Below are 23676 nucleotides of genomic sequence, written 5' to 3'. Positions count from 1 at the left end.
TTCGGTCGCTGAGTTTTTTCAGGTGCGTAGACACATGCCACAAGTACACCCGACGTGAGCCAAGCCATTGCCATTTTCTCACTTCATTTATTATCACATGTGTTTGTGTTTGTGTTGGCGGGAGCGTTTTTCTGCTTGCCGTGTGTTTTGTTGTTATTTATTTATTTATTTTTTCTTTTTTCTTTTTTCTTTTTGGCTGCCTCTAAAAAGTGAGTCAATGTGTGTGTGTGTGTGTGTCTTTGTGTGTTTGTGGATGAAACAGCTGACTGGAAGCGAGTAGTGTCCGAGACGATTATCAACGGGAGGAAATTGAGGGAAATAGCATGCACAAACATACACAATTGTATATAATATTATACGTGTCTGTGTGTCTGTGGGCTCATGATTGTTCCCCGCACGAAAATTATTTTCAGGCGGTGTAGTCGCCGCCGCTCCCTCCTGCGGGTGAGGGACCTTCTTCTTTTCCCAAAGAAAGAAAGGAAGAAAAAAAAAAAATATATGAACGTAAACAAACCCCTATACAATACATATATGTATTATATGTATACATCGATATCAATGTTTGTATGCATGTATGCGTGTTGGACTGAACGTCACAACAACAGAATAAAGTGGATTGTCTTCTCCCGAGTCTTTACATATTTTGTTTTATTTACCATTTTTATGTGCCTCAGTTTTTCACGGACGGCGTGCCGTCACGTGCGAGGATGGAAGAAACAGCGGGGCCTCAATGAAGTTTACATTCAACGACAAGCAGGAAAGAAGGAAACGAAACAACAACAACAGAAAAACGGAAGTGTGTGGGGCTCATGGGGCAACCCGCCGGTTTGTCCAGAATTGTTTTTTTCGGGGTTATATATTTTTCTTTTTTTTCCCTCTGCGAGCATCTTTTCGTTTTGTTTGTGTGTGTGTGTGTGTGTGTTTGCTGCTTATTTATTTCGCGCGTTCATGCCGCTCAAACGAAGGAACAAAACTGTGGGGGGGGATGCACAAAACAAGGCGTGCGCCAACGTAAATATCAAATGGGAAGTGCTGGCGGTGTGGGCGCGCGTCTCCCTTTTCCGTGGCTTTTATTTTTGGGTTGAGGAAGATGGTGACGATGATGAGGGAAGGGGAGGGGAACGAAAGAGTAAAAAGGAGTGTGAAGAGGGGATGAGATGTGGATTATAAGGAGTTGGCTTCGCCCGCTGTTCTCTACGCTGGTACACATGCGTATTTACTTTTGTGTGTTGGGCTGGGGGTAACAACTGTCAATTTTCTTGAATTTCTCCTTTTGCTTCTTCAGTTGAAAGGATTCTTTTTTTTTTTTTTTTTTTTTGTCTTTCTCTCTTTCCTTCTTTCTTGCCATCGCAGCGTCTGCAGGAGATCGATCCGGTGTCTGCTAGCGACGCGACAAAGGCGCAAGATTTTCTCTTTTAACGGTATCTACACACATATATATATATTACATTACCGACAGGGCGATGGCCTCCATGTCTTCAAACACGCCAGTGGAGTTGCGGAGTGAAGTGAACGAGCTGCGGCAGGGTTTTAGGGATCCACAGATTGAGAAGAATCTCACTCGCAAGCGTGAACTCCTTCGAAAAGTGATTGCCCTTATGACGATGGGAGTTGACACTTCAAGTCTCTTTACGGAGATGATATTGGCATGTGGCACGACGGATATTGTCAGCAAGAAACTTATTTACTTTTACCTCATCAGTCGCTCGGAAAACAACGCGGAGCTGGCGCTGTTAAGTATTAACACCCTCACAAAGGAATGCGGGGAGGAAAGTCCGCTGGTGCGTGGCCTTGCCTTGCGTTCACTGGCGTCGTTACGTCTACCGCAGTTATTTGTGTTTTTAATTCCCGCCGTAAAGAAGGGCTTTTCAGACGTTTCGGCTCATGTACGGAAAACCGCATGTCTTTGCGCACTAAAAGTGTTTCGTATTTCCCCGGTTGAGTTTCATAAACAGCGGTTTTTTGAGCGGATGCTGGGAATGTTGCGTGACAGCGATTCGCTGGTGTGTTGCAACGCCCTTGCCGTTCTCGTGGAGGTCTCGCGTGATGCCGAGGCCAACGGTACCACAGAAGGCGTGTTTGAAGTGACGAAGCCAATTTTATATTACTTGTTGAACAAATTGCGTAGCGTTCCCGAATGGCACCAGGCGCAGATTATTAATCTCGTTCTCCGCTACACCCCTACAAGCGAAGAGGAGATGTTTGACATTATGAATCTTCTTGAGGAACGACTTCAGAGCAACAACAGTGACTTGATCCTCAGTGCCAGTAATGTGTTTTTTTACCTCACACAAAATTACCCTGCGGTATATCGTCAAGTCTTTGACAGACTTAAACTTCCTCTTCTCTCGCTTTTATCGTCATGCTCCAAAATGGAGGTGTCCTACGTTGTGTTGTGCCACATTAAACTTCTTGTTCAGCGTGAACCACGTGTGTTTCAGGACTCATACAAGGTCTTTTATTGCCTTTACATGGAGCCTACCTATGTGAAGGCAGTGAAGATTGAAATATTGTCCATGTTGGCGAATGAGGCATCATCAACCGACATCCTTGAGGAGTTTGCAGCCTACGCGTTAGAACGTGACAAAGCCGTAAGGGGTGCGGCTATCGAGGCAATGGGAAAAGTGGCACTGCGTCTCCCTTGCACTGCACAGAAGGTGCTGCAGCACTTTTTACTTTTTCTCGAATGTGACTCGGATCATGTCCGTGGTAAGAGCCTTGCTGTGATGAAGAATTACCTGCGCAAATACCGCGACATTGAGGTCGTGCGTCCATTTCTCGACGCTCTTGTGAGGGTCTATCACGAGATGAACTTTGCGGATGAAGATAGCCGAGTGGCGCTCGTGTGGGTCCTGGGAGAACTCGGCGAGCACATTGAGGATGCCCCGTACATTCTCGAAGTCATGTGCAATGAAAATTTACTTGCAGAACCGCCGGAATTTCGCCTGCAATTTCTCACTTCTGCCGTGAAGCTATTCTTTAAGCGACCTCCTGAGATGCAGCCGGTGCTTGGAACGATGTTTAAACTACTCATCAATGATTTTTCTCATGCCGATGTGCACGACCAGGCACTACTCTATCATCGACTTCTTCGTCAGAACCTCATGGCGGCAAACAAAATTATTTGCGGTCCAATGGCGGAGATTAAATATTTTGTGGAGGAGCAGAACGCGGCGCTGCGAGACAAACTCTTTGAGGAGTTTGACACCCTCTCTGTTGTGTACTACCAGACAAGCGACAGCTTCATCAAGCCGCCCGCAGCGGGGGGCGAAGAAGAAGATGAGGAGGAGGACGAGGATGAGGAAGAACAAAATGATGAGGAACACGCAGTAAATGAAGGAATGATGTCGATGGCTTCCGCTAGCAGAGAAGCACAAGAACCGAACGGAATGGGATTTGGATGGCAAAGACCAGTCCTTGGACTCATGGACAGTGGCTTTGAATTGTCAGAGGATCCGAGCATTGAGCCACACGAATTTCAACGTCGTTGGGGTGCATTAGGTGAAAAAGCGACATCCACATTGCAGCTGCAGCTTCAGAAGGTACCGGATACGGAGACCTTTGAGGAGGGTCTGGAGGAATGTGGCATTATTACATTGGCTTCTGGTGCACAGGGCGACGCGCAGAAGTACTACTTGTATGCCCAGGAGGAGGGAGACGACACCACGTACTTTATGCTTGAGCTTTTCTTGCACAAATCCGGTTCTGTGAACATTACAGTCAAATCCGATAATCCTCACATGCCACAGTTCCTCCTACTCGTTAAGAAAATCATGGAGCAGTTCTGAGAAGGATGTAGTCGTAGGGAATTTTCAATAGAAACAAGAAGAGGGGGAAAAAGAAAAGGAAAACAAAAACAAAAACGGAGCGTGTCTCTTTGTGTGTGTGTGTGCAGGTGTGTGAATTGACCGTCATCCGCGGATATCGCAGATTTCGTTGCGGGAATGAAACTGACTTCCCGTTCCCTTTTTTTTCATGTTGACTTTTTGTTGAGTTTGCTGTTTTCTAATTGTTTTTTTTTTTTTTTTTGCTATCGTTGTCTTCGTGTGTATTTTATTGGCTACATTTCCTCCTTTTCCTCCTCACATCCTTTCTGTGGGCGGGAGGGAGAAGGATAAGTGAGATGTGGCATGTTTTTGTCTCCGTATCTCTGTTGCTAAGGCGGGAGGGCTGAACTCGAGGATGAGGGTTTCTTTTTTTTTCTCACTAACTTTCTTTGCTTGTGTCTTTACAGGGAGCGAAGGCAACCAAAAAATAAAAAAAAAATAAAGTAAAAGGAGTAAAAAGGGAGGCGGTTTAGAAATAAGAAATTGGGTTGCTTTCGTCCGGGCGACGACCGTCTGTCATTTGAGATACACTCAAGCAGACTGCGGCAGACGTGCAAATACACCATATATATATATATATATTCCTGTTAGAAGACGGCGTAGTTTTAAACGTTAGGACCTTTTTGGCGAAGAAATGGATGACAAACAGGCATTTTTTGTTCAAAGTGAGGATGGCCGCAAGTTTAAGATGGTGATCCGTGGAGATTTAGGAAAACTGAGTGTGGGAAAGATACGGCGGTACCTCAAATCATACGGTATTCCGGATGGACAGTTGCTCCTTCACGACGGTGTGGTGCTGGAGGACAGCGCGGTGGGTGGAGATTTTGGACTGAAAAACAATTCCATGTTGCAATTGGTATCTCCGCGCCGCGGTACAGTGGCGGCAGAGGTGCGCAGTAAACCGACAAGCGATCCTACCCCACACGTTTCGGGAGAGAAGCGCAGCAGCAGCACACACCGTGCGACAAGCGCAGATACGCGTGCGCGTCATTCGGAGCGTCCTTCCTCGCGTCCACTTACAACGGCGACGGTAAGTCATGTAGATCCATCTAGCATGTCAGATGGCCTTTCCCACACCAATGTGGTATCTAGTACTGCTCTTGAAAGCAACATGAATAGTAAAAACAATGGCAAAAACTTAGGCTCTTCTCTTAGCGCGACACTGGAGGTAGAAAATTCGCGGCTGCGCGATGAAGTTGATCGACTTCACCAGGAACTTTCAGAGTTGCGTGGGCGTCAGAAGTGCGGTGACGGCGGCGTGCGTACGGGACCTGTTCTTGTGGATCTTTTGCAGAATGCCAAGTCTAATCTGCAGGAACTCGGTGAAGAATTAGGGGTTTCTTTGCAGTTTGACATGAATCTCACTTGCGTTATTGGCACAGATGAACGTCACACCGTTTTGGTTACCTTTGATCACGCAACCGAGCGACTATATGTGTACTCGACTCTACTGACGCAGCTTCCTGTGGATGCCGCGGTGCGTGTTAAGCTGTATGAACTTCTGTTGGAAGGTTCTTTACTGGGACGTGAAGTATGCGGTGGCGGCATTGGCATGTCTTTGCAAAGCGGCATTGTGCTTCTCTCAACCTCTATTCCGTTGCGTAATTGTTCCACTTCAGCCCTCAAAGACATCATGCCATCGTTTGTGGAAACTCTGGGACGTTGGCGGTCTCTCATCAACGAACTTCTTGATTGAATCGCGTTCCATATTTATTTGTTGTGTGCCTTTGTACGTATGTATTTACGTTTCTTTTTCTTCTTCTGCTTTTTTCCTTTTTGGGTGTTTGTATGTGAGCGCGAAAAGTGGTTGAAGGTGGGCGACATGCTTTAGCGTATCTGTCTTTTTGTCGCAAATGTTTTCTTCATTTCTGGTCCGTGGCACGATTGAACATGAGAGGAAATCAAAACACATAAAGGAGAAGAGAAAAAAGAAAAAAGAAAAACAAGAGAGAATCAAAAACAACAAAAAAACAAAAGGTGTGGCAATGGCTTGTTGTGGGTTTCTATTTTTTATTTGTTTTCGCTTTGGTTGTTTTCTCCAGTGTGTGTGTGTGGGGGGATTCTCATTTTATCCAATGTCGACAAGATTTGATCAACCTGTTGACTGGGGTGAAAAGGGCGCGAAAAGGACGAGCAACACAAACACACACATAAAAAAAAAAGAAGGCAACTTATTTATTGGCACATTTCTAGAAATTTTACGAGTGTCTCCGCTGGCACGACGAATTGTACGATGTATATATATATATATACATACGTATACAAGAGGTCGATTTATTATATTTGTTGTTTTGGACATTCTCTTTTTTTTTTTTTTTTTTTTTATTATCCTCATATAGAGGTGTGCAACGTTGTCAGCAGCAGTCATATAGAGTTTCTCCAGTGGTTCTTTGGAGTCCTTTTTTTTTTTTTTTTTTGACTTTTCTTTTGAAGCGTTTTTGTTGTTGTTGTTTTTTGCAGTTTATTTAATTGGATTTTTGTTCTTGTTTTGATGAATTTCTCCTTTTTCTCTTTTGTGGTCATTTTTATAGTTGTTGTTTATTGTTTGCGTTCTTGTTGTTGTTGTTGTTGTTGTTGTTTTTTGTTGTTATTTTATTATTATTGGTATTTTTACTGCGGCTCTTGCCGCGCTGTCAATTGTGTGTGTGTGTGTTTTGCAGCATTTCCCGCCCCACGAGTGAAGTCGTAGTCGAAGAATCGTGAGAGAAGAAAAAGATGCCAGCACCGCCACCGCCAGCACCGCCACCGCCACCGCCAGCCCCCCCGAAGGCTGCTTCGGGTGAAAAGACCACGACCGTTGGCGGTGCTGCGTCGGCTCTTTTTGCAGAGATTCAAAGCTGCGGTGACAACATCGCGACGCGACTGCGTCACGTGCAGGACCACGAAAAGGCGTACAAGCAGAAAATTCAGCACGGCGAATTAGACTTCTCTGATTTTGAGGTGAAAAAGGCCGAGGCGGATGCACGGCGTCAAGAGCAAAGTAATTTGACGGCCGCTGCCACAGTGGATGAACCGGTGCTGCAGCTTGAGGGCGATAAGCGCTGGGTTGTGAAGTACCAGAAGGGTACAAGTGCCGAGCAGAAAAAATTGACTCTTGACAAGGTGCACATGCGGCATGCCGTTCAGATTTGCAACTGTGAATATGTCATGGTTGAAATTAAGGGTAAGGTGAATTCGGTTTCTGTTTTTTCCTGCAACCGAGTACAGATTGTGATGGAGAGCGTGGTGTCCTCCCTTGAGGTGCTGAAGTCGGGGAACGTGGACGTGAAAGTGCATCGAGCCGTCCCAACCGCCTCTGTAGAGAAGAGCACATCGGTAAATTTATACCTTATGGAAAGGGATGAAGCGCTTCAAACGGAGATTGTTACGGCATGCAGTTCTGCAGTGAATGTCAACTTTCCCTCGGAAGAGGACGCCAACGACATCATTGAGCGGCCTCTACCGGAGCAGTTTGTTTCCAAGATTGTGCGTGACAAAAAGGGCGGATTCAAAATTGCCACAACCCCCTGCGAGAATGTTTAGAAACGCCCGCGGATCGCAGAAGAAAAATTAAGCAGGTGTGAGGAGGACACTGGAATTCCCAAAAGAAAAAAGGAGGATAAGGATTAGGAGGGAAACATGAAAAGGGAAAAACAAACAAGCGGAATTGAAAAAAAAAAAAAAAAAAAAAGGTTTCGAAATAACCGATGAAGACGCAAATATGTGCAAACATTCATACATCAATTCAAAGTGACAGGTAGTATTTGTTGATTTTTTTTTTTTTCATTGTTTTCTTTGGGCAACTGACATCAGCGATGGGGCATGAAACTGAAATGCATGAACAAAACGAATAGGAATGTATAAAAGGAGGAAGGAGAGGAGAGGGGAGAAAGTGTCCGAGGTTGTTGTTTTTTTTTTTTTTTTTTTGTTATCAGTTGTGATATTTTTACCTCTATCAGCACTTTTGCCCGTGCTTGTTTGGTTTTATGTTGTGTTTGATTTCCTTTAGTCTGCCATTTTTGACGTCACTTATGCTTTTTGGACCCCCTGGCAACGCCGGCCACCTCATCGTGGCGCCAGGACAAATTGCACCCTGAATTGTCGGAGGGAGGGAAAGCCAAAAGAAAGTCATGTTTCTCTCACGGGATTGTTATCGTGTGCACAAGACCAAGGGCATCGACCAGTGCCCGGACCAGCCGCGTCGTGCTGGTGCACAGTCGTGACGCCATGAGGTCTGACGGCACGTATTATCGCGGTGCGGACCATTTGCTTGAAAGAAGATGAGTAAAAAAAAAAAATCAACAAAAGTTTTGTGTTTTTTCCTCTTGCGTTACTGCTGGCAAGGGTGTGAGTGTATGCCTGTTTTGTTTTTTTATTTTTGATTTTTTTTACTTTGAAGGAAATCCCGGGTATAACCCACGCTGCCGCGTCTCTTTCTGCGTGTGTGTTTGGAGGGGGGCTGCGGCGCAGGGAGAGAGGGAGGTAAAAGAAGGAAGTTTAGGACCTCTTGAGGAGGAGAGGCGCGTTTGCACGTTTCAAAGTAGATATCGACATCGCGTGTGCGGGGAAAAAAATATCGAGTCATGGCATCGCTGAACACGGAGCTCGCGCTTGTGAAACGATTTCACATGCTGAGCAAAAACTACGATAATCGTCCGGTGGTTGCACGCCGCAGTACACTTCCGGCGTTGGTCCGCTTTCTAGGGAGCAAAGACAGGGAGACGCGACAGTACTCTCTCGACGCTCTATATCTCTTGGCACAACATCCCGAGAACGTGGAGCTGTTGGCGGAGGAGCGTGCGCTCGTACAGGAGGTATTTAAGGTTTACAAGGATGCCCAATACGACGATCCAGAGCTTTACGAATTGGCAAATCAACTTCTTGACCTACTAGAGCCTGCTCTGCAGGCCCGGGACCCCAGAAGGGAGGAGGCACCCAAAACGAAAGACACGGGTTCTAGCGGCAGCAATGGTCGCATGGATGACGATGCGGCGAATGAAAACTCGATAAAACGGCGTTCGCGTGCTGCGCGCGTCTTACGAGGCGTTGGATTAGATGCGATCCACACCGTTGAGCTCGATATACCCGCTCTTGACCCCCGAAATGGGGATGACCTCTCACTCGTGGAAGATATTTTTCAATCCACACGTGGTGTTTTGTCGTTTTCCATCTTTTTAGAACAGAGACGGGCGCGATTGTTTATAACATGTGAAACCCGGGCACTCCAACAGGTTCTTTCGGACGCTGGTTTTGAGTCAATTGTGGTACGGGATGAAGTGGTTAGCCAGGAAATCTTCGGTGGCGATGGAGGCAGTCACTTGAGCAGCAATCGTAGTTACTACGGCGGAGAGACGCCATCGAAGCGGCCTTCGTATCTAGAGAGTTTGACCAACACCATTTATGAAACGGCGTTGGTGTTGGCTGGCGGCGGCAGTAAAGACGACACACTCTCCGGCCGCGTGAGGCGTCAGCAGGACCGTGAGCAACGAGGGAACTCCGCCTGGGACCATGCGAAAAAGGCATTGTCGAAATGGTGGTGATGGCCAAAGGACAAAATGCGGCGGATTCGCATCGCAGGGAAAATAAGAGTGAAACAAATGGGTGGAAATAGGTGGAGAAACGAGAAAAATAAAAACAACAAAGCAAAAAAAAAAAAAGAAGAAATGCATGAGTTTATGAGATGAGAGAGAGAGAAGGAGAGGGAACTGTGTTTTCTGCGTGCATGGAGATACGAGAAGCGATAAAAATGGATTACGAGGAGGGAGGGGGGGGGGGGAGATGACACATTGCTGTAGTAGTTGGAGAAAAGTCGAACGATAAAACAAAAGGGACATTAAATGAGTGAGGGTATCATGCCTCTAAATTTTTCTGATCTTCTTGACATGACGTACGGTGTATGCAAATAAATAACTGAGGAGAAAAATTTACACCTATTGACTTTTTTTTTCTTTTTTTTTTCTTTTTTTTTCTCTCCTTCTTTTTATTTTTTATTTCTATTACACGCAGCCATTTTTGTACTTTCTTTTTTCCGCATACACGAAAGGGGGTTTAGAACCAAAACAGGGCGGTGGAGGGCCATAGGTGGTTCATCTGCTGTTATCTCTTTTTTTTTTTGTCGTTTTTGGAAACGTTAAGGTTTATTTCGGCTTGTTTTCTTTCCTCACCCGATACACATGAAACAAACAATGCGACGCAAATTTTGTGACGTTCTCTTCCCTTTATTGTTGGTGTTTCTCTTGACGACGATGGAGCCTGTGACGGCTGAGGTGTACATTCGACTTCTTCCCGGAAAGGAATTGTGCCTCAACTATGAGGGCTATCGTGACCCAGAGGATGACCCACCCACCGTGGACATCCGTCACCGTGGAATTGACCCGCGAAATGTCAACATACGCACCCGCCTGTACGCCCCAAGTGGAGCGCAGGTGACTCTGGATGAACGCATTGACTCTTTTGGTTCCCCATCCTCACTTTTTTTTAAGGTGACAGAGACTGGCACTTATCGTTTTTGTATGCGCACACCATTGAGTCAGCCTTCGTTACGTTTTGAGATACGTTTTATTGGAGAAAAGGATCTTATAGATCCGATAACAACAGCAGAGGGAATGCCTGCTGTTGACAAACCAGTAGACGCTAAAGACTACGAAGGGCGGCTGAATATGTTGGATATTTGTGTGCAAGTCGCTCTTGACGAAGTTCGCATAATCGAAAACCGTCTCCACATGTTTGATGAAGTCACGCAGTCGACGTACTACATCACAGTGGGGATGCTTTTTCTCAATGTGGTTCTCTCTATCGTACTGACCGTGTGGTCTGAGAAATACCTTGAGCGCTACTTTACAAAGAAGAAGATTGTCTAGTGGATGCGCAGGAATTTATTTATTTATTTACTTATTTTTGAGAGACAATGAAAGAAACAATGCAAAGTTTAATAGGTGTCAATTTAACAGAAAGTAAAACAATCGGGGTTTGTCTGACTGGGTAAAGACATGTGTGCTTGCGTTTGTCTTATTTTTTTTTTTTTTTTTTTGGTGATTGTGTGTTTGTGTGTGTGTACTCGGTGATGTTTATGTATCTAAATATATATTACTATTTTTTATGTGGATTCTGCCATGTGTATAAACCCTTTTTTCTCCCGAATTATGAGGGTGACGGTGGTGAGCTGCGTTCAGTCAGGGATTGTCTCTCGAGAAGAAATGACAAGTGAACGAGACTTTTTTTTTTGCCAAATAGACACCTGCGTAGGCAAAAGTGTGCGCTGAAGTTACGAGCATGAAGGACTCTTATTCTCTCACAACTCTCTATGTAAAATTGGATTTGATTTGACGTTTTATTATTATTATTATTATTATTATTATTATTATTGTTGTTGTTGTTGGTCTTTTGTAACGTTTTGGGCTCTACTAACAACCACCAAAATGTAAATAAATATACATATATATATATATTAATAATAATAGTAAGGGGAGGAGGGGCATTATTACAGTTAGAGACCTTCACGCGAGGAGACATTGGCTTGTGTGGCAAATGGTTTCTGTGCCCAAAATTCTGCAGGTGATCACTCGCCTATTTGAGTCTCCCCAGCCATCCTTTAGGCCGGCGGATGCTTACTTAGTCCTGAATTTTTTGCGGGGCATCCCGTTGGATTTGCGGGGCCCCACTGTCACGATGAATATGTTTAAGATTGTGCTGCACTGTCCGCATGCTTCTACACTCCTTGAGAATAACACGCAGTTAGCTACCAAAGTCATCTTGGCATTTTTCGTTGAGCGTCTGCGAGACGATGCGGAAGTTGAAGAGGCGATGCGGCGCGTTATTCGATCCGTGAGCGTCAATCAGAACTTGTCTACGCCTCTCTACTTGACGATGACAAGAAAACTCTCGCGCCAAAGGCGTGACTCATCAACATCGGATTTGCCTGCGGCACTGGTGCAGGACGATGCTCTTGTGGAGGATCTCCTGGAGCGTGTCGTTCGCCGGATTCCAAGGCCGGGGCAGGACATACGTGAGGGTGTCCCTTATGGCTTTTTGTCGCAAAAGGAAATGCACAAGCGGGGGGGTCGAGAGTTTGAGAAACCCGAGCTGATTTTTCTTATTTCTACGCTGCGTCACGTCACTGTTTCACGCGCGGCGCGGTGTAAGGATGGTGCCGTGGAAACAGCCTTCAATCCGATGCCACTTGCTGCACACATCGTGGAGCCCGTGGTACGGGGGGTGGAATCCCTCCCTGCATTCCGTCACGAGGATGCACCACCGCGAGCAGATGACTGGATTCTCATTTCGCATCTGATGGGTTGTCTCGACAGCCGCCTACATGAATTTGGGAAGCGGCTGTGGCGACAAAAGGCACGCCTCTATGATCCAACGAGTGTGAAATTCAGCGAGGATTTTAATTTACCGATTTGGCTGGCGGGGTTCTTATTTTCCTTGCGAGGTACGGATAAAATTGATGCCATAAAACTATGGATTGACATCATGACAACTCCTCAGGCCTTGTCGGAAATGCCTCATAAAATGATGCGGGTTCTGCTTGTTGATGTGACTTTTGCTCTTCGTAATGATTCGGACAGTAATTTACGTGAGCGGTTAATTTTGGGAGGGAATCGAATTTTGGATGCATTGGATGCGGCGTATAAATCCTCGTCCTCTTCTACGGTGTCGGCATCGTCTGAAAGTGCACGAACACGTATGTCATTTTCCAGATTTTTCCCTCCTTTAGAGAATCCAAAGGAGCTTGAAAAAACTTTTTTACTGCTGAAGGATGTTTTGGAGTCTGATGAGGAGGTGGCTTGTGAATTAATCCGCGAATCAGCGGATTTTGTGCGATACATGCGAAGAACGGAGAGGATTGATAAGCAAACATTGTCTACAGTCCTACAGTTATTGACGAAGCGCGTTCTACGCGTGTTGGATCAACCCTTTTTGAATGAGGCGAACACGGAGGCGATCATTGCTGCCATTGTTGCCTTCACTGCGCTGTTGCGTGACATTCAACCGAAGGAGTCTATTGGAGAGGAAGATGTCACGCTGAGGAACTTATTTCATGCAATTGCCGTGAAATTTTTTTATCACCATTCGCTAAAGCCTACTCCGCTTATCATTGCTGTATTATTACAATATATGGAGTTGCTTGACTTCACTTCAAATACGCAGTACACAACAAGAGTGCGTGAGCTCATTCTTACTGCACTGCGGTCGGTTCCGGACAAGGTGCAGGAGATCAACTCACACACGGCACAGCATTGCTTTGACATGACGCTTCGCGCGGTTCGTTTTCATGTGGTGGACGAAGAGGTATTAATGGGGGCGTCTGTGGCACTGCGACATGCCACCGATACTGCCATCCTGCGCGAGATGAGTTGGGAACAACGGAACTTGATGATTGAGCGAGGTGCCGCCCTTTACCGCGAATTGTCACACTCCTTCTCCACCTTGAAGCAGGCGAGGCGGTTGGGGAAACAGGTGTTGAGCGTGACGGCGTTGGCCGCCTCAGAAAAAGTTAAGCCGCGCGAGCCGCAGATGCATTCAGATGGAACACCGAGGCATAAAGACTTTAGGTGCTTGCGACGATGCGCGCAGTTGATGTGGGTGGTGGCGATGCGGGCGACGCTTTTACCAATTCCACGGACCCCCGTTGATCGCTACTTGGTATCGATGCTACGGTTTGCGAAAAAGCACTGGATTGCGGAGACGTTGACGACAAGTGAGCAAACAGAGAAAGCCGCAAAAGATCCGGCTGTACATCAAGTTGATGAGAAATTAAGTCATGAGTTTTTGGATGTCTTACTACCGTTATTTCATCCGCTTATCGTTTTAGGACTCACAGACAAGAGGGCTTTTTACGCGAACTTTCGGCGCAACAAATTCATCATATCCACAGCCTGTGAGATTTTACAGAGGAATAGTGATTTCTTATCGCCATGTGTGTGGTACCATGTACAGCGGACATTGTCAAATCTTTTCTCGATCTTGCAAGGCCAAATTACACCGCTTGAATTGAAAGTGCTCCGGTTGGCTTTAAAACAGACTCTTCGAAGTGTTCAGGCATGTGGCAATCGTGGGACATGGCACCTGACGGAGCAAAAAAAGTCGCTTCGACAAGAAACGGAAGATGAAACCATTTTAACCCCGAAATGGATCGGTGACATGTTCTCTTGTGCCGAGTTCGTTGATGACCCGGACCTACGGCTCTACCTTATCTCGCTTCTCACGGAGCAACTGGAGGTGGTGGGCAACGAGGCGACGAATGAGACAGACACATCGGTTTCAGAAGAGGAAAAGTCACGGTTGATTTGTTTAAAGAAGACAATGATGACGTTGCGGCGTGGCTCCGTGCTATATTATTAAAGGAAGAAAAGGGCGAAGAGGGAAACGCAGTGGGGGAAAAAAGGGTGGTGAGGTGGAAGTGAGATGTTATGTGTGAACACCGGGTGAGAGGTCTTGCATTGCCTCGATGGCTTCGTTGGGAGAGTGTCGGACCGAAGAACTGAAGTTCCATGTCCGCAATCCTGGGAGTGAGGCAATAAAGAAATTCTATTTCTACTTTTTTTTCATTTTTCTTTTTGCGATCATGCATTGAAATGAATCTCTCTGGAGCGAACTCATTGGTGCTTTGTTTCACAGTTGGACGACGCATTTGCGTACATTTTTGTTAATTAATAATTGTGTTGTTAACTTCTTTGAGGAATGATTTTTCTCCAGAGAGGGCACTTCGTTCTAAGAACGTGAGTGGCAGGGAGAAAGGGAAGGAGAGCAAAAAAAGAGAAGCTCTCCTTTTGACAAAGTCAAACCTTGCCTTTTTTTTTTTTTTTTTTTGGTAATTGTGGTTGAACTTCTTGTGAGGTGTCTTGAAAAGGGCAGAAGGAGAAGTGCCGCGGGGGAGGTGTTTGTGTGTGAATAGGGGCATGGCGTGAGTCGCTTAGGTCCCAATGAGAATATGTCTTGTTCTCCTTTCTGGGCTGCCAGGGGCTGGAAAAACGGCATTGAGCCTGGCGATACAGCGGCTCTCGGAGGAGGTGACGACTGAGGGGGAACGTTCGAATTCTCGTCACGGTGGGGTGGTTGAGGCGGTCTTGGAATTGGACACATTTATTTTCTCCTATGAGGAGAGGGATAGGACACAAAGAAATGGGTCCAATTTCAGCCCCGAAGCATGGAGAAGGGCGTGCGATGAGGTGCGTGAGGCGACATTCCAACGGCTACGCCAATGCCTGCTAAACCCGGAGAAGAAAAGGGGAAGGAATATGTCGTCAACAACGACACGATTTGTTTTTTTGGTAGACACATTACCGTACCGAAGTATGAGGGCTTCCTATTGGAAACTTTGCAGAGACTTGGGCAAGGAGCAGTTTCAACACAATTTGGAAAGGGATGAAGTAATGAACAAATGCGACGGCCGCGTCCCTCTCGATGCTGTTTTTGTAAATATGGTGGAGATTCGACTTAATACACCGATTGAGATTTGTCTCGAGCGCAATGAACGCCGTAGCGAAACTCCACAATATATTCCCCCTCATGTCATAAAAAGTATGGGTGATTCTTTTGACGTTGGGGTTGACACTTCTGCCAAGTTTAGTGCGGACGATAATTGTTGGGTGGTGTCGCCTCGTCAGGCAAGCACTCCATGGCCGGTGATATGGCTTGAGGACGTGGAGACAAACTGCTGCTTGCCTCCGGCGGCGTTGGCCCAGAAGCTTTTAGAACGAATTCATTCATCGGAAGTGATGGGAGAATTGGAGAAACAAAGCGCAAGCTTCTTTGAAGCTGAGGTGAAGAGGCGAGAAAGGGAGAGATGCGATCATGACCAGCCGCAAGAGGGAGATGCAGCGAAGGCTTCCCGCAGTGATTGGCTTCACCAGGTGGATCTGCGTTTGCGTGCGGTTGTGCAGCAATATATGAAGGAATTTAAAAAGTCCGGTAAGTTGCTACCAGGCACTGGCGCACTCGTAAGCAAGTGCAGAGAAGAGCAATATGCCAAAGTGAAGGCGATGCTTGCGTGTCGACAAGACGATGAGGCCTTTGACGCGCGTAAAGAGACGCTCCTGCACGACCTCCTTCTTGAATTTGAAAGGAGGCTTCTTGCATTGTGATACAAATTGTATGCCGCCCTTTGATTTAGGTGCTGATACGAACTCGCTTTCTTTTTGCATGTTTTATATTCAAAAAAAAAAAAAAAAAAGACCTTAAACGGGTATAACCAGCAATCACGGCAATTGAACTGCGTTTTGGGCCGCACTCTTCTCGGTTGTGGAAGAAAAAGGAACAGTGCCAATAGGGGCGTTTTGCCTTGTTGCCAAGTGCGGCGAATGATTGAAACTATTATGAGGCCAAAGTGCCATTGAGACTCATCTCCGCTTGCTCGGACGCAGTGTTTTTTGTGGGGATGGCGACTCCACTCGAGTAAACCAAGAGGGCTGATTGGATGCCACAGAAAGAGAGAGAGAGAGATGGTGTTCATGTTGGGAAAGCGGAGTGCCACGAACCACACAGCCGCACCTCGGAGCGACGGTGGAAGGAGAAAATTTGGTCCAAAGTATAAAATGGGTTTTCCTAGGGACCCATTTTAATCAACGAAACTCCACGACTTCACTTGCTTAGAAGCACACGAGTCAACTGTTGAGTATACAGGGGTTATGCACCATGTCTGTAAGGAAACTAGAGGCGTCTCCAACGTTGGTCACAGGTAAACGACTCTCTGGAGGGATTTGGGGCACCTTTTTGGGGGGGAGGAATTCAGGCGAATTTTTCTTTGAGGGAGGAAAGTGTGAGCAAATCTGTCTTTGATCGCAGCGGCGGAAGCAGGTGTGGGGCAATTGTAATGAAATGGAATTAACAATTTCTTAAACGACCACCTCCAAAGTCAATTGGACAACGGCACGGCGTTGGCAGAAACCCCCGACCTTAACTAATACATTGTTGTGAATTACAGCCACTGCTTTGTTGTTATTGTTTTGAGCAAAGATTGAGGGAGTTTTTTTTTTATGTATTTGTGGGAGTGTTTCCTGAGTTTTCCAAATGGCCCAACGGGGCACGTTCTCTTCATTGGGATGAAAAGAATAGAACTTTTTTTTTTCTTTATGGATGTACAGTAATAATGAGTGCCGTAGAAGAAACGTGCGCCTCCACACAGGCGCAGCTCCGAGTGAGGCTCTTGACGGAGGTTCTTCGCTACAGCAGTGCATGTCGCCTGGCGACGACACTTGCGGCACTTGCGACAACCGAAGTCCCGTGTGGGCGAAAAGAGAGCAGAGGCCTAATGACGGCGGCTATTTTTGAGGGACTGCAATCCGCCGCTCTGCATGGTGTGGCGGAGGGTGATACCCGTCATTGGGTTCATCCTGTACTGGATTTACATCGCCGGGCAGCGGTGTGCGAGAGGAAAGAAGCGCCCGGTGCGCCGTCGGCCATATACACGCTTGAGGGTATTGTGCTCACGAAGGGTTGCGTCTTTGGAGTATTGCACGACAAGAATGGCAACGAAGCCAGGCGAGAAGTTCCTGTTGATGAGCTGAGACTGGCCGAAGAGTCGTCACTTTTTCACGACAATTTATTGCCCGCACTTGAGTGCATTCAGCCGCAGCGCACCTCGAAGAGTGCAATGAATTGGTTTCTTGAAAAAATGTGCGGTGCCTCCACCAAGCTTCTCACTTCTTTCAACCAAAAACGGCGTAAGGCATGGGCGCTGACGGACCGTCTGATCATTTTATTCTACGAGGAGCGCAGACGATTGGCGGGACTTAAAGAGAAAATGAAGTGTGAAGGGGCTGCTATTGAGCTCAGAGACCTCACACTTACTGAACGCGAAGGATGCGGCATGGTGCGACTTGAAATTCAAATATGTGACAAAACTGACGAGGGGTGGTTTCATGCTGCTTGCCCAAAGGAACTGGCGCGGCAGGATTCCCGCGACGTACTCATCACGCTAGAGGTCCATGCGGAGCATGTGACCCGGTTGCGGCGGCTGGCGGTGTGCACCGAGGATGGCCAGTTTCTTTTCTCTCTGGCCCTCGTACTGTTGCGCTACGCCGGTTTGAGCGGTGGGGAATGGCAGCTGGAATCTGGATGGCACGCCGGTGTTCCCCACAGTGTATTTGATGCTTTAGTCAGTGCATTTCGAGTGTCCGTGGAATGTTTCGCGAGCCCATTGAATTGTACGCTTCCGCGGTATTTTTCTGCGTTCCCTGACACGGATGTCTTTTTTGGCTGTCGTGGCAATTTTTTTGCTTTGCCACATTTGCCACCTCCGGAGGAGGGTTTAATTTCTTTGGAAGCGAACCCTCCCTTTGACCATGAAGTGATTGCTGCCGGCTTGGGGCGTGCCCTGCAGTGGCTAGAGGACACGCCCTCAACAACACCACTATCCTTTGTTTTTATATTGCCAGACTCTACACAGACCAACGGGATTGAAGTCCGCCGTAAAGCGGAACAGAGTCATTTTTTTCGTGGTGATTGTGTCTTGTCGCCCCACATGTCAATGTACGTTCACGGAGCTCGACATATTGGCCAACCGATGAAACGAAAACGTCAATGTGAGGATGGATGCCCAGGTGATGAACATCTGGTTGTCTTGTCTTGTTCCACGAGGTTATTGGTGCTGCAGAACGATGCTGCTGCTGCCATGCTCTCTGCTAGTGAAGGGATAACAAAGGTACGATCGGCCTGGGAGGCATTGTCGGCTTCTGCAAAATTCTGACGTTTGCCTTTAATACTATGGAGATAAAGCAGGAATGATATGGTGATGGTCTATGTGTGTGTGTGTGTGTGTCTTTGTCCGAGGTTGGTGGAAAAGCCTTTTTTATTCTGTATCTTGCTTAACTTTTTAAGACGCATATGTGTACTTGTGCGCACATTGATAAGGTGTTTGTGTATTGCGGTTTTTATGCAGTTGCACGTATGGATTTTTCATACTTGTTTTTTTTTTTTTTTTGTTTTGATAAACGGATGAGCTCTCATTGCAGCGTCTGTTTTTTTCTATTGAAAAGAAGGTATCAGCGAGTGTTATATACATATATGTGGGAATGCTTGGGAGCCCTAAAGGTGAGGACGATAACAAAGTAAGGAAGGATGAGAAAGACGTTGAAGTCTCAAAGCTCACTTATGTGGCCGGTGTGTTGCTGCCTTTTTACAATAGGGATGACGTGTGCGTGCCGGAATATATGAAGGGGAACCCATATATTTTTACGGGATATCGAGCCCGCTATACAACCAGTATGTGCTTTCGAAGCCTCTTTGCACTTCACAACGAGACCATTAACGTCTGGTCACATGGTGTGGGTCTGATCTTATTTGGGGTGTTATCGATTGTGGTTTTTGATGCCTTATTATTTACCCATGCGGAATTTGCGCATTATTTTATCTACGGAACTTTCTGCTTTGCCTGTATGATGTGCATGGGATGTAGCAGCATCTATCACTTGTTTTTGGGCCACGAAAATTCATTGCTGTCGTCATTAATGCAGCAGCTGGACTATTATGGTATTAGCGTGCTTATCGTGGCAAGTTTTCTTCCACCTCTCTACATTGGCTTTTATTGCGAGCCATTCTTTCAGGCGCTCTACATGGGATGCGCGTGCGTCTTTGGTGGACTGTGCCTGGCGATGGCCGCGTTGCCTTCTTTGCGCGATGCGAAATTTCACTGGTTACGGATTATGACTTACGTTGCAACGGTGATGTGTGGATTGGTGCCAACTTTACACTATGTTTTTTCTACGCCCCATAATGCGGAAACGATGCAGACGTTTGTGGGCGTATTTCTCATGTTTCTTTTTTACGGGATGGGGGTGCTTTTCTACTGTCTGCGGATTCCCGAGCGTTTTTACCCTGGCGAGTTTGATTTTTTTCTTAACAGCCATCAAATATGGCATGTGTTTGTTCTTGTGGCGGCCTGCGTTCATTTCTTTACGTGCATATCGATTTATCAAAAGTGGGTGCTGAGCAGAGGTGCCTGTTAAATTGAGCGACAAATATAAATACATCTAAGCGCACATGTGTTTTTTTTTTTTTTTTTTTTTGTTTCTGTGTGTCTGTGTGTGCGTCTGCGTGCGGGAAGGGAGGGCCCATTACTTGCGTGTATTTCCTTTTTTTTTTTTTTTTTTGGCTGTTCTTTGATGTGCGATGTGCCTTTTATTTGTGAATGATGTCTGTATTTCTTTCTCTTTTTCTTTACTGTTGCTTTTTATTTATTTATTTGTTTGTTTTCAAATTTATACGCGACATCCCTCACTTTCACGAATTGCACACAACCACAAGCAACACCTGCTTTAAACTATAACCATTGCTTGGCTATAATTGTTGTTGACGTGGGATGCCACATGCTAAGAGTGGCGGGGATGGTGGTGTTACGGTGGGACTGAAGACCAGTGAAGGTGGCACCGTGAGTCAGCAGGGGAGAAAAAAAGAATTGCCGTCGGATACCGCGAAGTTAATGCCATACAACGAAAATGCCGATCTCCCATTGTACACGATTGATCAGGTACCGGAACATCTTTGCGACAATCGGTACATATTAACAGGATACCGTGTGGGGTACACGGCAAGAATGTGCATAAATAGCATAATAGCTCTTCATAACGAAACGTTCAATATTTGGACCCATCTTGTAGGTTTTTTGGCGTTTCTTGTCGTTGTTGTGTGTTTTTTTGTGATTGTTCTCATTCCAGCGTCGCACCAACAGCAACATGAGGGAAACGCATTCTCAAACACCTCTAGTGAATCAAAGGGGCTGACGTACTTTCTATTTGCCGCCTATTCTTTTGGTTGCTTAATGTGCATGTTGTGCAGTACGGTATTTCACACGCTGCTGCCCCACAAAAGTAGGAAAGTGTATTCATGGGCGCATTCTTTGGACTATTTTGGTATCACATTTCTTGTGGTTGGTTCGTTTCTTCCCTTTTGTTACTTTTCATTTGCGTGTGAACCGTTTTGGCGTTGGACTTATTTGAGCATGATTTCTTTTTTTGGCGTTTTTGGCGTGCTGGGACCGTTTTTCAAGGAATGGACGCAGCAGCAATATGCACGATCCAAAATCTTATTTTACGTCTGCATGGTAGGTAGTGGACTTTTTCCTATTGTTCACATCTATCTTCTTCTCCCCGGTAACGTTTCATCATCTTTTGTAGAGGGTTTATTGTTGATGATGACATTGTATGGTGTGGGAGTGTTTGTGTATGCCTTTCAGATACCTGAATTTTTCTTTCCTGGAAAGTTTGACATATATCTTTCCAGTCATCAAATATGGCACGTGTTTGTTCTGGCAGCCGCGTTTGTGCACTTTTTCAACACTGCCTCCATTTACGTCAACTTTCGGCAAATAAATCTCAGCTGCTAACGGCCGAGGTAGTGGTAGGACGACAGGTGCGGAATGGATGGATCTATTTGTCTTTCTGTGTGTATTTGTGTGTTTGTGTGTATTTAATTAGTTTTTGTGTAGTTGACGAAAAGGAAAAGTTTTTTTTTTTTTTTTTTTTTTTTAAGCATGTAGGTATTTCGGAATCAAGCGAAGAAGAAGGTGTGAGGCGTGTTAATTATTATTATTATTATTGTTGTTGTTGTTGTTGATCTTCTTCTTTGTGTTTCGATGGAAACGGTAAAAAAAAAAAAATATATGTAATTATTTTTTTTTTGTTTTTTTGTGTGTTTCTCTCTCTCTCTTTTCCCTGGCGGCGTCGCTCACATGATGAGAGATGTGGCCACGTGACGCCACCGGCCTCATGCGTTTGTATGAGGACTCGTCTTTTTTTTTTTGTTGGCCGGTGAGAATGAAACTGGGGAGGAATGAAACGAAACAAAAAAGGGAGGATGGACGTTTGTTTGTGTTGAGTCCCGCATTTTGTTGTGTTATCTCCCTTTGAAGCGATGCCGCGTTCCTGCTGATGAATCCCCACGGTTTTGTGAGTTTCCTGCGCTTTGATTTTTTTTTGCGGTCATTTCATACATGCATGCATGTGTGCGTTGGGTGTGGAGGGTGCACGGTGATGAATGGGGATGCGTCTCTCTGCTGTGTTTTTTCTCTGCTGCTTTCAAGGAAGAAGAGAGAAAAAAAAAGGGACTGGTAGAAGAAAGTTGTCGTTTTGTTGTTATTATTGCTTATTATTCATAGCTTTCCTCGGGGAAAAATAATACATTCATGGCCTCGGCGGCGGCTCCGCAGGATGCCGTGCATCGCGTGGAGGGTGCTTTGCGGCGATGGGAGCAACATCGACAGAACCAACAGCGACTGCTGCGCCTCCTAACAACAATTGTCGAGACGTTGGAGGCCACAAAACACCATTCACATGAGAAGTGTGCGGCGATCGCCCCTCCCGAGACGCTGCCGCTCCCCGTCATGAACCCATTCCCGTCGTCATCATCTTTGTCGTTGTCGTCGTCCATTACTGTGGGCGCCGCTCGTAATGGGCATGGCGTGGCGATAAAGCTTGATCCGTCTACACAGGTCGTGCTCGGTGATGTTCTGCGCACTCTAGCAAGATCACAACAATTCATTGCAGTTGCATGCTCGAGATTCTCCTGGCGTGTACAAACCATTAATGAAGATGTGCAGCGCCTCTGTAACGTTTTAAGGGACGCAACTTCTCTTGTGCGAAAACAACTGGATGTGCAGAGGAATGGACGTGCATTGGAGGCTCTTCTCTTGGCCGCGCTGGCAACCATTGTGCGTTCGGGTTGTGATGACACTTCTGACACGGCAGAGCACCCTGAAAAGGAACGGCCAAAAGAACAACAAGAAGAAGAGAAAGTGGAATGTCCTCTTGCAGTGCCAAATGCCTTATTCCACAGCATCTCCTTACGGCCGTATTGGCGAAAAGAAGAGCGCACATTCTCTGCTGCTATTCATGACGTCACTGGCGTCTACGACTGTTCCGCTTGCACCACATGCAACCTGCTACGTTCTTCACTTCTGGAGACGCTTTCTGCACAACGGTGCTTTCCTTCGCCGCAAGTCTACCGTGCACGGCGTGCGGCACGTTATGCGTGGTATTGTGAAATGAACGAGGCCACGGCACGGCGTCGGGCGGCGCAAAAGTCCAAATGGGAGCGTCACGAAAGAATGACTGAGGCTCTTTCAGAAGGTGAATGGGCTACGCTAACCGCAGAGGAAATGAAATAAGAAGAAGAATTACATGTGTTGCACTCATCGTCACTCTTCTTTTTATTATTATTATTATTTACATGTAATACATTCATAATGTTGTTGTTTTGGTTGCGGAGTGGGAGGAATTGTCTTTTTTTTTTTTTTTTTTTTTTTTCTTCACAACTGCATCGGGGTTGGCTGAGCGGGTGACGTTTGTTGTATGTGAATTGCGATAGTTCCCTGCGTCGCTCTTCTCTTTTTTTTTTCTTTTTTTTTTTTATATATTTTTTATATTTTTTCTTTTTTACATTTATTCCTGATTGTGTTGGAAGGATCTCTGGGGTTTGTGTACATCACGTGTGTGCGTGTTTGATGCTGCTGCCGCTGTGCCTCTCCGTCCCAAACCGAACTGCTCTTTCTTACTGCTTGTGGTCCCACATGCACACACCTGTCGTAGTAGTTTAATACAAACAAGTAGGGTAGAGAAAGCAAGACAAATTCCAGTTGTTTTATTGACGCATAAAGCACGCACGAGGACAAAGGAAAAAAGAAAAATAAATAAATACAAAAAAGAAAAAAAAAAGGAATTTTTTTTTTTTTTTGAAAGGCCACGAAAGAAACAAACAACAGGAACAACAACAACAACAACAAAAAAAGAACAATAAGGATAGGCGTTTCATTTCCTCTTTTCTTTTCTTTTTATTTATTTATTTTTTTTTTTTTTTTTTGTTGTTGTTTTGTTTTATTTTTGCCTTTTTTTTTAGGCGTTGGGAGACTCATTAGGGAGGCACGCGCTCATTT

The 23676-nt window shown here is 45.8% G+C and overlaps 11 protein-coding genes across 11 annotated transcripts, besides 34 other annotated features; all 11 read left to right on the top strand.

Moving 5' to 3' along the window:
* Positions 1–5784: part of a sequence feature (heterozygous, Esmeraldo-like haplotype) that runs on past the window's edge.
* Positions 154–174: a sequence feature (AT_rich).
* Positions 219–252: a microsatellite.
* Positions 468–494: a microsatellite.
* Positions 898–922: a microsatellite.
* Positions 1295–1343: a sequence feature (CT-rich).
* Positions 1464–3788, top strand: Tc00.1047053504137.60 (beta-adaptin 4, putative; the record flags this gene model as incomplete). Its single annotated transcript, XM_808770.1, has 1 exon — positions 1464–3788. One exon carries the CDS (start codon positions 1464–1466, stop codon positions 3786–3788), a length of 2325 nt encoding a protein of 774 aa, XP_813863.1.
* Positions 3263–3341: a sequence feature (GA-rich).
* Positions 4250–4270: a sequence feature (AT_rich).
* Positions 4462–5523, top strand: Tc00.1047053504137.70 (hypothetical protein, conserved; the record flags this gene model as incomplete). The annotated part of the gene is made up of 1 exon (XM_808771.1): positions 4462–5523. The coding sequence occupies one exon, from the start codon at positions 4462–4464 to the stop codon at positions 5521–5523; it is 1062 nt and encodes a 353-aa protein (XP_813864.1).
* Positions 5726–5803: a sequence feature (A-rich).
* Positions 5785–5855: a sequence feature (haploid, non-Esmeraldo-like haplotype).
* Positions 5856–6532: a sequence feature (areas merged during assembly that could not be assigned to a particular haplotype. This can correspond to areas where the two haplotypes were merged or to regions with more than two copies in the genome that were merged during assembly.).
* Positions 6126–6151: a microsatellite.
* Positions 6228–6317: a sequence feature (T-rich).
* Positions 6358–6431: a microsatellite.
* Positions 6533–6631: a sequence feature (haploid, Esmeraldo-like haplotype).
* On the top strand, positions 6543–7349 carry Tc00.1047053504137.80 (G-actin binding protein, putative; the record flags this gene model as incomplete). The annotated part of the gene is made up of 1 exon (XM_808772.1): positions 6543–7349. One exon carries the CDS (start codon positions 6543–6545, stop codon positions 7347–7349), a length of 807 nt encoding a protein of 268 aa, XP_813865.1.
* Positions 6632–23676: a sequence feature (heterozygous, Esmeraldo-like haplotype).
* Positions 7477–7497: a microsatellite.
* On the top strand, positions 8390–9346 carry Tc00.1047053504137.90 (hypothetical protein, conserved; the record flags this gene model as incomplete). Its single annotated transcript, XM_808773.1, has 1 exon — positions 8390–9346. The coding sequence occupies one exon, from the start codon at positions 8390–8392 to the stop codon at positions 9344–9346; it is 957 nt and encodes a 318-aa protein (XP_813866.1).
* Positions 9422–9470: a sequence feature (A-rich).
* Positions 9745–9799: a sequence feature (T-rich).
* Tc00.1047053504137.100 (hypothetical protein, conserved) lies at positions 9980–10666 on the top strand (the record flags this gene model as incomplete). The annotated part of the gene is made up of 1 exon (XM_808774.1): positions 9980–10666. The coding sequence occupies one exon, from the start codon at positions 9980–9982 to the stop codon at positions 10664–10666; it is 687 nt and encodes a 228-aa protein (XP_813867.1).
* Positions 10680–10703: a microsatellite.
* Positions 10815–10836: a sequence feature (AT_rich).
* Positions 11137–11183: a microsatellite.
* Positions 11228–11265: a sequence feature (AT_rich).
* Tc00.1047053504137.110 (hypothetical protein, conserved) lies at positions 11334–14153 on the top strand (the record flags this gene model as incomplete). The annotated part of the gene is made up of 1 exon (XM_808775.1): positions 11334–14153. The coding sequence occupies one exon, from the start codon at positions 11334–11336 to the stop codon at positions 14151–14153; it is 2820 nt and encodes a 939-aa protein (XP_813868.1).
* On the top strand, positions 14735–15895 carry Tc00.1047053504137.120 (hypothetical protein, conserved; the record flags this gene model as incomplete). Its single annotated transcript, XM_808776.1, has 1 exon — positions 14735–15895. The coding sequence occupies one exon, from the start codon at positions 14735–14737 to the stop codon at positions 15893–15895; it is 1161 nt and encodes a 386-aa protein (XP_813869.1).
* Positions 15957–15984: a sequence feature (AT_rich).
* Positions 16900–18498, top strand: Tc00.1047053504137.130 (hypothetical protein, conserved; the record flags this gene model as incomplete). Its single annotated transcript, XM_808777.1, has 1 exon — positions 16900–18498. The coding sequence occupies one exon, from the start codon at positions 16900–16902 to the stop codon at positions 18496–18498; it is 1599 nt and encodes a 532-aa protein (XP_813870.1).
* Tc00.1047053504137.140 (hypothetical protein, conserved) lies at positions 18824–19756 on the top strand (the record flags this gene model as incomplete). The annotated part of the gene is made up of 1 exon (XM_808778.1): positions 18824–19756. One exon carries the CDS (start codon positions 18824–18826, stop codon positions 19754–19756), a length of 933 nt encoding a protein of 310 aa, XP_813871.1.
* Positions 19796–19820: a microsatellite.
* Tc00.1047053504137.150 (hypothetical protein, conserved) lies at positions 20110–21132 on the top strand (the record flags this gene model as incomplete). Its single annotated transcript, XM_808779.1, has 1 exon — positions 20110–21132. The coding sequence occupies one exon, from the start codon at positions 20110–20112 to the stop codon at positions 21130–21132; it is 1023 nt and encodes a 340-aa protein (XP_813872.1).
* Positions 21252–21275: a microsatellite.
* Positions 21328–21360: a microsatellite.
* Positions 21392–21435: a sequence feature (AT_rich).
* Tc00.1047053504137.160 (hypothetical protein, conserved) lies at positions 21931–22911 on the top strand (the record flags this gene model as incomplete). The annotated part of the gene is made up of 1 exon (XM_808780.1): positions 21931–22911. The coding sequence occupies one exon, from the start codon at positions 21931–21933 to the stop codon at positions 22909–22911; it is 981 nt and encodes a 326-aa protein (XP_813873.1).
* Positions 22951–22972: a sequence feature (AT_rich).
* Positions 23027–23053: a microsatellite.
* Positions 23127–23181: a sequence feature (T-rich).
* Positions 23414–23458: a sequence feature (A-rich).
* Positions 23498–23526: a microsatellite.
* Positions 23562–23637: a sequence feature (T-rich).

The sequence above is a fragment of the Trypanosoma cruzi genome, genomic scaffold (genome assembly GCF_000209065.1).
Source record: "Trypanosoma cruzi strain CL Brener 1047053517031 genomic scaffold, whole genome shotgun sequence".
In the NCBI taxonomy this organism is placed as follows: domain Eukaryota; phylum Euglenozoa; class Kinetoplastea; order Trypanosomatida; family Trypanosomatidae; genus Trypanosoma; species Trypanosoma cruzi.
Note: the sequence above shows the minus strand (reverse complement) of the source record. Positions and strands in the feature narration are given on the sequence as shown.